A 13427-nucleotide genomic window follows, 5' to 3' on the forward strand; every position below is an offset into this window, starting at 1 on the left:
GCGATGCATTTCACAAGAAAGGTCTCCAATACACTTGTAACGTGGTGGTCAGTTGAAGAGACAATGCACTAAATTGCAGGGGAAAAGACAGCCAGCGGTTTAGTAGAAAATGACTTACTGCCAATTACAGGAATGAAATATTAGAGTAACATGATAATGTAGTGAAAAGCAAGTTGATTAGATAGTTGTCCAAAGCAAAACGCAAGGGACCACTTATCTGCAGTGTCATTACCATTTTTGTTTCCTGCAACTTAGTATTGTATTCTGTATGCGATGTGCGATGTGTATAGTTTTTTTTTTTTGAAGGAAGTGTGATGTGTATATATTGCATTTGGGATAGGATTAGGATGTGCATCCCTTCAGCCCAACCAAGGACCAGGATGCAGCATATATCTGTCTGTCTAAAGAGTATCCTTCGAATCCAATACAAAGGAGTAAGATTACAACGGAAGTAAATACAAGATTTATACAGAAAATGAAAAGGTCCAAAATTCATCTTGGTACAATCTTTGCTGCAGAATAGTTGGCACAGTACAGACCAATCAATATGAAATCACATGGAAGTGGGAAACCTTCAGCTATCCAACCTGTGTTGTCTTCTGAAATCAGTGGAAACTTGCTGGCACGAGATGGTTTGCCTGATCACTATACATTCCAGATAAGTCTGAAGACTGAAGAATTACAGAATGCCAGGGACCGAGTCAAGAATAGTAATGTATAATTAATGTAAGGATGTTTCACAAATCTGAATAAAAGCAGTGCCTTACTGGAGAGAAACATTGTTATCCATAGGTATTATGCATGATGTGTGAGGTATAATCAGAACCAGATCTCTTCTGGCTTTCTTGCACAACAGACCAACGGAAGTAAAACATGTGTGTCAGTATAAGCCAGCACTCTGACGTTACCATATGAAGAAAAAAACGTGACTGGGTCAACTTTAATCATGAAATCAAGCGAAATTTCTCACAAGTTTGGGTTCACCAAAGTTATAGTTTCAGTTTACATCATCTTCTTCCAGCAGGTAGTCCTTTATCTGATCTCTGAAAGAAACAGTTCACAGTATGAGTGCACTGAATAACAAAAAAGATATAATATTAGCAAATGAATGGAGTGCTGAACATACAGAGACAAGTGGTGACATAGACTAAATATTATGCTAAGAAGATGTACAGAAGGTTTCATGTTTTCCTTTAGTATAACAGTGGGAACCTGCACTGTAAAGACCCAGACATGAGGCAGCCTCTAAAGAAAGAACGTCAGCCTCACCTTAGTGAGCTATTGCTGACAGATGCAGCGTCCACTTTCTCAGTCCAAAACTTCGGTAGTAGTGAAAAGAAATGTTCATATGTATCTGTAGCAGCTGGTAGAATCTGGAAATGGCAGCTTTGACAACAATGAGCAGTATAAACATCAATTTTCTTCTGGGCCTTGTGCTTCGTGTTTTCCAAATTCTGGAGTTCTGATTCACTGAACGGGCTTCCACATATCAGGCAGAGAATCTCTGAGAAAGTAGAGTCGTTGGTATCAACATTCTGAAACTTGGGACGAAGCCGTGATGGCAGGAAATCATGATAGCCGTTTGCTGAGAACTTGTTAAAAGAGAATGGCTTAAGCTTTTGTGCAGTTCTTAAAATGGTATGCTCTCGAGAAGGATTCTCTTCCTGTAAATAGAAATTAGAAAATGTTAAAAATTATGGCTTGTGGTGCTCCACAAGACATTCATAAAAGTAGTCACCAAACAAGATTATAGCTTCAGCTTTAGTTCAATTCAGATAGCAAAAATTTTAAGTCGGTAAGCAACTGACATGCAATGAACAAGATGGCCTACCCTTAGCCGTGAAACAAAGGAAGCAACTAAGCTGTTGATGCCACTGCAAGGCCTATCAAGAAGTTGCTGCGTCTTTAAACTGAGGATAGAACCCATTAGAATAAAAGACATTTTGAGGACAACAGCCAATTTGTTGAAACAGACAATCTTACCTATCAAGTTCACAGAGCAAGCTAAGCTCTTGGGCCAGGCAATCATGGAGTGGAAGAACCACAGGTACTTCCCACCGTGTATCGACATATTGGACATCAGCTGGTAAAGAGTAGCCTTGCCCCTGGGAAGAATTGGTAATTCAGTCATGCACTCAACACTCTCTCATGATCTTTTCAACAACTATCAAGCATCACCAAATTAGCAATATACCTTCACGGTGGCAGATAGCACATGACATGCTATTCCAGAGGCGCATGTCCCTAGCATGATCTTGGTGTAGCCATTTTCCAGTGCAATCTGAGCAAAATATCAACAACAAATTGTAAGTTCCATACCTAAAAGCACTTGAAAGCATGGATGGGCAAGCACTGAAGGGAAGCACCTGCTGCAGTGAAAGCATGCGCAAGCACCAAACAAAGTCGTCCCTCCCTGTCTCATCATCGATCATGCCGAGCACCTCCTTCAGCCTGGCTGCCTTGTCCTCTGATCCGGATGAGAACACGTCCTCAAGAGGGGCAAAATGCACTTGCTTATTGCCTGGGGACAAACTCGACACGATCGACTTGATATCTTCAGTCGCCGTCTCAGTTTCGTGTTCCGGCCTCGCCGAAACGGCACTCTCGTCAACAAATGCAACGCCAACGCCGAAGGCCGGCAGGGCCTGCGAGTTGCTCGTCTCCCAGCTCTGGATCGCCTTGGACTGCATCTCATGTATGAATTGCAGAGCCACCCTAGGTTGCACAGCAACACTTAAATTCAATGGGATTTATAACAAAACCATGCAAGCAAAGCAAAATATATGAACCTAAAGGCCTATAACTGTTCATCCTACCACTCAATTGTTTGTAACACAGCTCAAACCAAATGCCTGGTTAATTAACCTTGTGTATATTGATTTCCGCCTCAGTGCAGAATTTTTTCCCAAACTACCCGGTAGGGAGAAGATACAGTAATGACAAGGGGAAACTCAGGAGAATCGGGGACCTGGAGGCGGGGCCGCCGGAGAAGGCGAGGAGGATGGCGTCGGTGGGGCGCACCATGGCGTTGCTGGTGACGGCGAGCTTGAACTTCCCGAACAGGTAGGCCCGGAAGCATTCCCGACACATGCCAGCGCCCCCGGACACCGCGACGGCGGGGCCGCCGCCGTCGCACTTGCCGCACGTGGTGGTGGCGCCGGCGGCGACCGAAAGGCGGGCCATCCTCTCCACCGGATCGCCCTCCTCGGCGCCTGCGGCGGAGGGGGAGGAGCAGTGCGGCCCGCAGCCTGCGCCGCCGCAGGCGGAGGCGGCGGCCATGGCAGGCGCGAGGGAGAAGGAGGGTTCGGACGGGGGGCGGCGCGTGGGTCTAAGGGTTTGGGATTCCCTTCTTGCCCTCCCCGCTCACGTGACGTGCGCGTGCGAAGCGTCTATTGGGCCTCGTTTTCGGCCCATATGGAGTTGGCGAGCCCAAAAACGAAACGAAATTAGAGATCACTAAGCCCAACATAACGTTATGATTGGGTACATGTTTCCTTTGGGCCAGGCCATGGTCCATCATTTCACCAGCCCGCTACTGAAGAATTATTGATGATTTGATGCAAACATTTTTTTTGGGTGGAAGATGCAAACATATAAGATGCCACGCCAGCAATAGGTGGAAGTTTTTTAGGAGTTCCCATTTCAAATTGCATCAAAACATATTCGTTTTGCTTGCCTTTCATTGACACGTTTGACCGGCAATTTCCTCGATTTTTTTTTCTGTGATGAATTATCTTGGCCTATGAAGTTTTTCATATTGGTAGTCAAAAGTCTAAAAACATTTGACCGGAAGGAATTGTAACTTTAGAATGACATGTATTCTGAATTTTGGATCAGCGTGTAGCAATATAATTTGTGCAGTTCGTCTTCTCTGTCTTTTGCGTTTATTGTGGGCATTGCTCTTGTGCAAGAGCATACTACGGAACTGTTTGGATCTATGGGTTAGAGTTAGATTGTGTTAGATTGGAGCCATCTAACCCAAAAGTAGCAAAACAGGGTGGGTTAGAGTGGGTTAGATGCATCTAACCCACCCCAAAAAACTATCCCCCCTAAGGGGTGCTTATTTGGGTTAGAGTGGTGGGGCCCATGTTTTTTTTCCAATCTGGATCTGGCTGTGGCGACCCCCTTCCCCTCCCGACCCAGCGCACCCCCTCCGTTCCCGACCCCCCTGGCGACCAGGGCGCCTGGCGCGCGGATCCGGCGCCGCCGCTCGCCCTCCCCGGCGCTGCCCCCCTCCGAGCTGCTCCTTGCTCCCCAGGGCGGGCCCCCTCCAAGCTGCTCCCCGGCGTGGCCTCCCTCCGAGCGGCTCCTCGGCGCGGCCCCTCTCCGACCGGCTCCCCGGCGCGTCTTCCTCGGCCAGGCGCCCCCCGACTGGCGCCAACGCCTGTCCAGGAACGCCCCCCCCCCCCGCTCTCCAAGCTCCACAATGGACGGGGATGGCTTCGACGGCAACGGCAACGACTGGGCCTCGCAGGACTCCTTCGCCGGCGCCAACGCCTGGAGCCAGCAGCCGTCGGCGAGCGGCCCTGGTCACGGTCCCCCTGCCCGCGGCGGCTTCGACCTCAACTCGCAAGCGACCGCAGCGGACGAGTTCCCGAGTCTTCGACAGTACGGAGCCTTCCTCCAGGGCGACGACATCGAGCTCCCCCCTGGCCGTGGCAGGAGCTCCGGACTCCCTCCTTATCGTGCACCCCGTGCCGGAGCGGGAGATGGATGGACGACTCCGACGGCACCCTCCGCACGGCAGAACCTCTTTGGCGGCAGCTCCTCGGCGGGAGCCGGTCGCGGAGGAGGAAACGGTGGTGGCCTGAGGCAGCGCGCGAACTCGGCTACCGCGGCACCCAACTGCCGTCGTCGAGGCACCCGCGCACCGGCGTCAGGGTCAAGCGGCAGCGGCCTGCGTGGACGGCGTCCCCCTGCACCGGGGAGTGCTGGCCGTGGGCAAGCATTCGGCTCCGGCCATGTGTCTGAGTCTGTGTTTGCTATGTCCAAGATGTTTGAATCAGAGTATCAAAGGGAGTTCTTCTGTGACACTTGTGAGTGGCAGGAGGACACACAAGAGCTGGCCACACTAGATCCAGCCAAATGATTGGAAAAGTGTCTTTAATCTAACTCTAATTCTTGCATCCAAACACCACTTGGGTTAGAATTAGTTGAGAGTTAGTCTAGAGCTAGAAACTAACTCTAACTCTAACTTCTAACCAAGTATCCAAACAGGGCCTACATTTTGAAACGTTTAAAATGCAAGCCCCAAGAGGCGAGATTTGATCAAACTGTCAAAGGTCAACGAAGTGTGGTTGTGTTATTTGCTGGTAAGGTCTTAATAGGCAAAAACTTGTACAGTTTACATAAAGGAAAAAAGATCTCGGTTTACTGGCATTGTTAAAAGACCCCTCTTCTCAAGACAAAAGAAGAAGAAAAAAAATGTCCCCTGCAATTTGGGAGTAAAATCGTCTCTTCATGTAAGTGATGATTGGTGAAGTAGGCAACTGTAACTCCTTGCCTTCAGAAGTTTCAGAGCCTCCGCCTAGCAGGCTGCTTCCGCACCTATGGTCCTTGAACTGTAAAAAAAAGGTTACAGACTTGTTATTCCAAGCACATTTCATCGGTTCGCGTTTTGATCATCTATCCATGTTCAGATCGATCCCGATGTTCATCCCGTTGTATGCGATTGGTGCATACATCCACATGTCATCCGAGCTCAGCAGCTGCAGATTCAGAAAAGGAAAATGTCAGCGGAATGTTGCTGTGCAACACTATGGATGGTGCCAACTGAATCAGACTCTGCAAATCCTCACCCTGATCTGAAGCTGCAGGAACTTCACATAGTGGACTGCCTCCTCAAGCATGGTGCTGATATCTACTTTGGTCCCGTTGGGCACCAGGTTCTGCAGAATCTTCAGCCTCTCATTGATCCTTTCCCTCCTTTTCTGCATAACCAAAGAACAGCAACAGTATTGTCAGATCCAGTTAGAAAGAGGAGCTACTTTCATGAACAAACAAAATAGGATGATCATATATAGTAGTACCCTTGCATAGATGCTCTGGGGTTCAGTTGTTGCGCCGCGGCCTGCCCGAGCCTTGCCTTTCGGACGAGCATCAGCATCTGCAGACTCCAGAGAGCCATTGGAGTCACTGTCAGAGGTGCAGCAACTTGTTGGGCTTCCACTCGCGATGGCCATACTCGCATCCTCATCTCCACTCCGTTTGGCCCTCTTCGTTCGCTTTGTTTCACCTTTCCTTGCGCATTTCCGGCCCTGCATTCATTCATTTTATTAAGCATTTACATTAGTAACGAGAGGTTTTATAGCTGCAATACTGATGGTCAGAAGGATAATCATGAATACTTACTCTTGTTTTGCCATCAAGTTCTTCAGCCAAGTGCTTTCTCTTGTTGGTAGCACTTACTGAGTCGAGCATGATCATGCTTGGGTCATCCAGATCCTCACAGCTGCCATCACCATTCCCATAAAAATTAGGGGAATGGTTTGAGAACATGTTGACAAACTCGGTTGCACTATACTCCTGGACCGAGCTCAGGTCATCAGGTGCAATGCAGGAGCTGATCCTCAGAGCTTCATTTGAGTCACTGAAACAGTAGCCCTCATATGCAGGTGGGACAGCAAGGCTGCTTCCAATGTTGTCACTGTATGCATTGGAAGCTTGGTCGGACCAAGGCAGCTCATGGTGGCCTTCCTCACCATGGGAGGGGAAGGCACCAAGCAGCTGCGCCATTACCTCCGATTCCTCTCCATGCGACAGAAAGTCGAACTCGGTCCAACCGACCTCAGCGATCAACCCTCCAGCCTCCATTGTGATGTACAATGGGCACCTAGAGGTCAGGATTGATTGTCTAGTGTGTGTTGTGTGTCTCAGATGTTTGCTGGATGAAGACTAATGCACAACTGTGGAGGTGTTTTTATACTGTTCAGGAACCAGAATTCAGAAAGGTTGCTGAGCGTCATCTTCAAATTTAAAAAATGTGACTATGATTAAAGAAATGGCAGTCCACGGCTGGGGTGAAGTTTATGGCTTAACAATTAAAATCAACCAAGGTACATCATGGAGATGTGAAGGTTACAAGATCAGAAAACTTCAACTGCTAGCTGGTAGACAAAACAGAGGCTTATCCAAGATTACAGTGTCTGAGAAGAAGGTTCAATGATTGGGGACACTTGGTTCATCAAGGGGAGGGAGAGGAAGTCTATGATCTCTAAACAGAGACATGGAGTGATTCAGAAAATAGAATAGAATAAAAGAGTGTAATGCTGGTTAGAGAGATAGAATAAAGAAAACTGGAGATGCGAAGAGAGGCCTGCACGAACATGGCGGAGGGAATCTGAACATTCTTTAGAAACTGAAGGAGATATGCCAACGCCACCGCTGATATCGAGGATTGATGCAATTCTTCAATGTTGAATGTACTGGTGTCCTGCAGAACTCCCAAAGCCTCAATGATTGTCCGTACTTGCCAGAGGCAGAAAAACAGACTCCAAACCAAGGCAAAATTTGAAAGTTGAAACACAAGAACTATGTTAATCCAGTGAAATTTTCGAAACTGAACTTAGATAGCAATTAGTCCATTCCTACAACCTCATACAATGCAGTTCTAAACGAAATTTAGACAACAGCAGTTTACAGGAAAAAGGCTGAACAAGTGCAAAAGGTTCATCAGATGGTGTATAAAATGCCGCTTTTGTGAAGGTCAACCAAGGCACAAGCTGCAACTCAGTTGGATTTTAAATCCAGATTATAGCACATTTTGCGATTCGATGAGCATGTGCATCACCAAAATGGAAGCAGCAATGTAGGTCTCCACATAGGGTGTCAGGTTTCCGAAATGCCCGACAAATCTGAATCTGCTGGAGATCTGCTGCTGATATCCTAATCAGCAGGAAGTGATCTGCACCCATCTAGCAATTAAGAGCTGCACATGACTCAGATCCACCACAATGCACAAATCAGTTGTACTTCTGGCATGTCCTCAAAAGGGACTTCTTGCCTCTCCTTGTCAAACAGAAACAGCTAAGATGCTGGCAAGGAAAATGATTTTAGGGAACAAGATGAGATTTGTTTATTGTCCATGATTCTTACCCTTTAGCTGTACGAAAGAAGCGATGGTACCTCTGATGTTATGCGGCCAAACTGCACGAGTACACATTATAGAATAGAATACCTAAACAAACCAACAATATATCAATAGCATCATAACAAAGAACATAATATATGATGATTGCCAAGTAAACACCTATGTTTATTTTCTGACTTACACAACACTCAACTTCAAAGCATGGGAAAGCCAAATTTCTTGAGGGATCACCTTCTTTGGAGATCCAAAAAGATATTCTCTATTTTTTAGCTTGTAAACTAAGTGCAGAAAATGGCACCAATAAATTATGCCAGCTGATAGCGTTGCCTTGTTGTGTTTTCCTGAAGAACAGCTACAACTTAAGATTAGTATGTTTGCTTGCACAAAATAACTATATCTTGAGTTAAGATCTTTCATGCATTTTTTTTATTCTCAAAGAAATAGGAGTATCATGATCTCAACATTACTTATCCCAAAAATATGAAATATGACAGGCCAATAGTTCTGAGAAACAATGAAGCAAATACATTTGGAAAAAACAAACGCATGAAATCGAATATTTAAATTACTTGTGAATAGTTAGTCTCCATCGCTGAGTGAATTCTAACAAAGGCCAAAGGCAGTTGTATACCATAACAATATTAAATGATCACCACCCACCGGAGTCTAATAAACTTAATATATTAGTACTACACAACACAAATTTCTGTCACTTTCATTGACAACATGTATGTGCCATTGTTTATAAAGTTGATTGTATTGATTGACTTACACAAATGCTAACATGCTATTATTCTCATAAGCCAAGTTCCATTAAGGATTGCAGATCAGAAAACAAAATAATCGCATTGGAAATAAACCATGAGAAGGTAATCAGTAAAAGCTGAACCAAAGAGTAAACTAGTCAAGCAGACTTTCCTATTACCGAATTATGCAGCCTCTGCCCTGATAACTTGGGCAAGGACAATGTACCACATATACAAATTGCAGGGGCAAGAACTATGTACCTTTGATGCAAATTGCAGGAACAAAGAATAAAGTCACAGTAGTCCATAAAAACCATGTGTATAAGAAGGAACATAGCCAAATATAGTCAACTAATCTCCTCATTAAGATGACATAAGAGAATATATTCCAAAAAGATCCTCCATTTTAACTGATGGGTAAGTCATCATGCTCAGAAAGATATAATGAGAACTTGTGCTTGATTTTATTGAATTAACCCATTTTTGTAATCAATAGAAAGTTAGAAACTCAAGTGAAGGGAACTTCCATGGAGATAGATTTCACAGGGATTCATTGGTATCCAGAACCATGAAACAAAGAAAGATCAATATTGATCAATCTCATAAAACTATCAATTCACACCCACTCTTATCACAAGTACAACAAAAAACAATTACCGTAAAAAGTGCGATTGACTTTCAAAAGAAGTCAAAGTAAACAGATTGACTTTCAAAAGAAAATATAACAAACTACAAGTCAGAGATCATATACAAAAAGTTCATTGTCAAATATAAAAATAACAGATGATTGGAAAACCAACTGTTGAATACATAACAATCTTCAAGTCAAATATGACTTATACATCATCAATCAGGATGTTCAACAGAAAGCTCAATTCATTTAGAAACTAGAAGTTGATAGGCAGATAGCACTGTACTCTAAGTATTCAGTTATGGCAGTATTCTTTAAGGTTCAGTTAAGGAAATAATTCTCCTTTTAATAAAACATACAAACTGACAAAGATATGTTACAATACAATTAACAGACACCTCCAAAAGCACCTTTCACAGATAGGTAGAGCAGTCTAATCATAGCAAGACTCACGGGAAGGACTGCACAATGCACCCCTAAATGTTTCACTGCCAAGCAATATGCATGTTCAAAATTAATATACTTGGTCAAATGTTCACAATCCTTATCACCTGAGCAACAAAATTGTCTCCACATGTTCAACCCTTTGAAGGCCAAGGATTAAAAAATCAAGTTGCAAACAGGAATAATCAAGACCAAATGCCACCTGGCATAAAAGGAGATGGCAAAAGGCATACGAAGTAGACACGCATGAAACTATCTAAATCAAATATGATCAATGGTCAGGGAAAATAGCATCCATGATCATCAGGGAAATATAAACTCATGACCACCAGGCCCCTTAGCTTGCATGTAGCATAATCTCCTCAAATCACTTCAGAAACAACTATTGTGATGTGAATAATTGCACCAAGAAACAAAGTAATGCTGCTAGCAACGACAACAAACTCCAACAAGGATTATCCTCAATTGATGTGAATAACTGGCACTGTTTTCACATACATAAGCCTTACAAGGACCAGCAATCACGTCCACATTGACAAATAATTCATGGCCTCAAATTTAAAGATAAAACTTTATTAAACATCAGCTAGGAACTAGCCAATGTAGCATGGGATACTGTGTCATTTCCAGAATGATTCTAGAGAGAGAACATCAACTGGGCCAACTCTGAGATGTCCTAAGTTGTGTGCTTGTGTTTCATCATGCTCCGTCCGCTTTCACAAGGACAAAAACAGGCCTGTCCCCTAGCTTGTCCCGGCCCTAAAATACAACATACAGTTAGAATGGTAAACAAAGATAATTTCTCATAACAGGCACTCTAAACATTTTTCCGTCATTAACTAGTTTCCATTTTGCTCCTAGATGACTACTATAATTATTTAGCTGTGGAACTCTGACACCTGAGATGGTAGTGCCATCAATATATACTTGAAAACTTAGATAATCCTATGAATAATCAACTTACAGACATGACTTCAATTGTTCCCTTCCATGCATTAGTGCAAATCATAATATCTGATGTTACCCTTTTGTATGATGGGAGTTGCCAGGAACATAGTATACGCAAATAGAAACTCCTAGTAAAAGCATGACAGCAACTCCACTATGGTATACAAATAGAAATAATGTTTTTCTGCATCTGACCAGAGACATTGGTGTATCAGAAGCAAATTATACCTTCAATTCCGGCAATTCAATGACACAAGCACACTCAACCACCTTTGCTCCAACACGCTCTGAAAAGGAAAGGGACACAATTGAAGTAAATAAACCATCAGCATAGAATAAAGAATAGAAAAAGTGATTCGAAGTGAGAACGGAATAGTAACCATGAAGCAATAAATCAACTTTGCTCGTTTAGGATGATTTTTCATGATGGAAAGTATTTAGCTAATTGGTTATACAACATTGTGTACAGTACACAACATAACAATCAAAGTAAAACTGAAGACAGCAGCTCACCAAGAAGTTTGACAGCTGCACACAGTGTTCCACCGGTGGCAATGAGATCATCAACAACAAGTGCTCGATCATTAGCCTCCACAGCTCCGACATGCATTTCTATTTTGTCAGTGCCATATTCCAAAGAATATTCTTCGGAGATCACCTCACCTAGTAAATAGATAGATGGAGAGTGTCAGCTAGTACTTCATTCATCTTGAGCTCTGAGTATTGTCGTTCAACAGTAACAACGCTAAGAGGTTAACGGTAGATATACAGACCTGGCAACTTTTTTGGCTTTCTCAAAGGTACAAATTTTGCACCTATGGCTAAAGCAATAGGAGGGCCAAAGATAAAACCCCTAGCTTCAACACCTGTTTTTCATGGCAACAATATATGAGAAATGTAGGGTTGTTGATCGCGTTGCTTACAATTCTGACCTTTTTTTTTCATCGTAAGGTCATCTGATGAAAAAAAAAAGTATTGCATAAGTATACATTACCAGCAACTACCGTGATCCCTTGGTCCTTGTACCGCTCGACAAAGAGGTCGATCGTGTCGCGGAACGCCTTCGGATCTAGGAGCAACGTCGTGATGTCCTGAAACATGATCCCTACAAAGAAACAAAAGAAAAATGATGCGTGATTACAAAGAACAAGTGCTGCGTTTCCCACAACACAGAGAAAGCTACAAACTATTTTTGAAAACCGCGAGCAGCACAGAATATCACACTACACAGAGACATGTTATACACGGGGGTCCTCAGTCCCCCCCACTATTGAAGGAAGAACGCAGTCACGCAGACGTGAGTAGCAGCTAGCCGATCCCCGCGGGCTGCTACGCAGCACGCAGTTTGCATGTGAAGGTAAACAAAATTTAAAGAAAAAAACAACTTTTTTCCTTTTGCTTACCCATCACATCTACTCTGTTTCTAGTACCTTTTATATTATTCACCGCTTTAGTAATATGCTGTGACGCCAGGTTACGCATTTCAGTTACCGCTAGCTCCGGAATCCCGCGCACGTCACAGCCCCCACGATGCTACTCCGTACCAGTACTGGATAGCAAATCTATGCCACGAACAGTCGCGAGTCAACGGCGGGCCACGCTGCCGCCGCCGCCAGCCGCAGGCACGAAGCCGATCGGCCGAATCGAGCAGCGCGAGCCACCCACGCGACGATCCTGCGGGGTTGTTTGTGGGGAGAGCCGAGAGGGGGTGGAGAAGCGGGGTGGGGGGGGGGGGGGCACCTGGCTTGGGGAAGTCGGGGATGACGCGGATGGAGGACGCGATCCCCGCCACGCGCGCGTCGCCGGACGCCATGGCCACCGCCGGCCCGCGCCGCCTACGCCCGCCGGTGAGGCGCGCGCTCGATCCGGTGGCGGAGGCTGGCCCGCGCGGAGGAAAAGGCGGCGCCGACGCTGCTGCGGCTGACGGCGGGAGGAGGCGGAGGCGGGGCTGGAGCCGGAGTGGCATGTGCTCCTTTTTATCTGGGCCACGCCTCGCATCGGGCCGCCGTCGGCCCCGGTCCGTTATACTACCTCTCTATCCCAAAATATAAATATAAATATTTGTTGACTTCTACTGATCATAATATATTTGATTATTCGTTTTATCTAAAAAATTTATAAAAATATTATTTATTTTGTTATGACATATTTTATCATCTTATATGTTTAAAATATATCTTAATTATTTTTATTATTTTTAATTTTTTTGAATAAAATGAATGATCAAACATGATTAATAGAAATTAACAAATACTTATATTTTATATTTTGGTACGGAGGTACCCCGCGCCGTCTCCGACCGTGACACTGACACGTGGGGTAAAGCGAAGCAAGTCGCTTTGCCGACGCGACGCCACCACCATGTCCTGGTGGGCCCCGGCGCGCCGTCGAGCGCGCGTGGTTCGTGCCGCCACCAACCAACCACAAGCCGGCGGCCGGCGGCCGACGACACGCCGGCCCAGGCGCGTGCGCGGGGCCGGGCCCACGGGACGGGGTATTGGTCGGGTGACATGTGGGGCTCGTGACGCGGCTCATGCCGGCACGCTGCATGAGCAAGGAACCAGCAGCT

General features: G+C 45.2%; 3 protein-coding genes across 11 annotated transcripts; all 3 read right to left on the reverse strand.

Annotated features, from left to right (window-relative positions):
• Positions 1 to 342: 342 nt before the first annotated feature.
• On the reverse strand, positions 343 to 3321 carry LOC120666730 (cytoplasmic tRNA 2-thiolation protein 2-like). Of its 9 annotated transcripts, none has more exons than XR_005671846.1 (9): positions 2969 to 3321; positions 2367 to 2715; positions 2195 to 2281; positions 1984 to 2105; positions 1832 to 1910; positions 1270 to 1664; positions 971 to 1043; positions 768 to 840; positions 343 to 671 (listed from the first exon to the last, which is right to left on the reverse strand). XR_005671846.1 is itself a non-coding variant. In XM_039946645.1 (8 exons), the coding sequence occupies exons 1-7, from the start codon at positions 3277 to 3279 to the stop codon at positions 998 to 1000; spliced, it is 1389 nt and encodes a 462-aa protein (XP_039802579.1). In that variant the 5' UTR covers positions 3280 to 3321; the 3' UTR covers positions 343 to 840; positions 971 to 997. The 9 variants fall into 9 exon arrangements, 4 of the variants coding, with proteins under 4 accessions (XP_039802579.1, XP_039802580.1, XP_039802581.1 ...); XR_005671847.1 differs by having other exon boundaries at positions 768 to 844; XR_005671848.1 differs by having other exon boundaries at positions 343 to 840; positions 971 to 1036.
• Positions 3322 to 5322: 2001 nt separating this feature from the next.
• Positions 5323 to 10240, reverse strand: LOC120666733 (transcription factor RSL3-like). Its single transcript, XM_039946655.1, has 5 exons — positions 8271 to 10240; positions 6352 to 8176; positions 6030 to 6257; positions 5799 to 5930; positions 5323 to 5708 (listed from the first exon to the last, which is right to left on the reverse strand). Exons 2-5 carry the CDS (start codon positions 6811 to 6813, stop codon positions 5622 to 5624), a joined length of 909 nt encoding a protein of 302 aa, XP_039802589.1. The 5' UTR covers positions 6814 to 8176; positions 8271 to 10240; the 3' UTR covers positions 5323 to 5621.
• A 104-nt stretch (positions 10241 to 10344) lies between these two features.
• LOC120666734 (adenine phosphoribosyltransferase 1) lies at positions 10345 to 12873 on the reverse strand. The gene is made up of 6 exons (XM_039946656.1): positions 12599 to 12873; positions 11853 to 11963; positions 11632 to 11724; positions 11372 to 11521; positions 11087 to 11145; positions 10345 to 10669 (listed from the first exon to the last, which is right to left on the reverse strand). The coding sequence occupies exons 1-6, from the start codon at positions 12822 to 12824 to the stop codon at positions 10610 to 10612; spliced, it is 699 nt and encodes a 232-aa protein (XP_039802590.1). The 5' UTR covers positions 12825 to 12873; the 3' UTR covers positions 10345 to 10609.
• Between the last annotated feature and the right edge of the window lie 554 nt (positions 12874 to 13427).

This window comes from Panicum virgatum, chromosome 3N (genome assembly GCF_016808335.1).
Source record: "Panicum virgatum strain AP13 chromosome 3N, P.virgatum_v5, whole genome shotgun sequence".
Lineage (NCBI taxonomy): Eukaryota > Viridiplantae > Streptophyta > Magnoliopsida > Poales > Poaceae > Panicum > Panicum virgatum.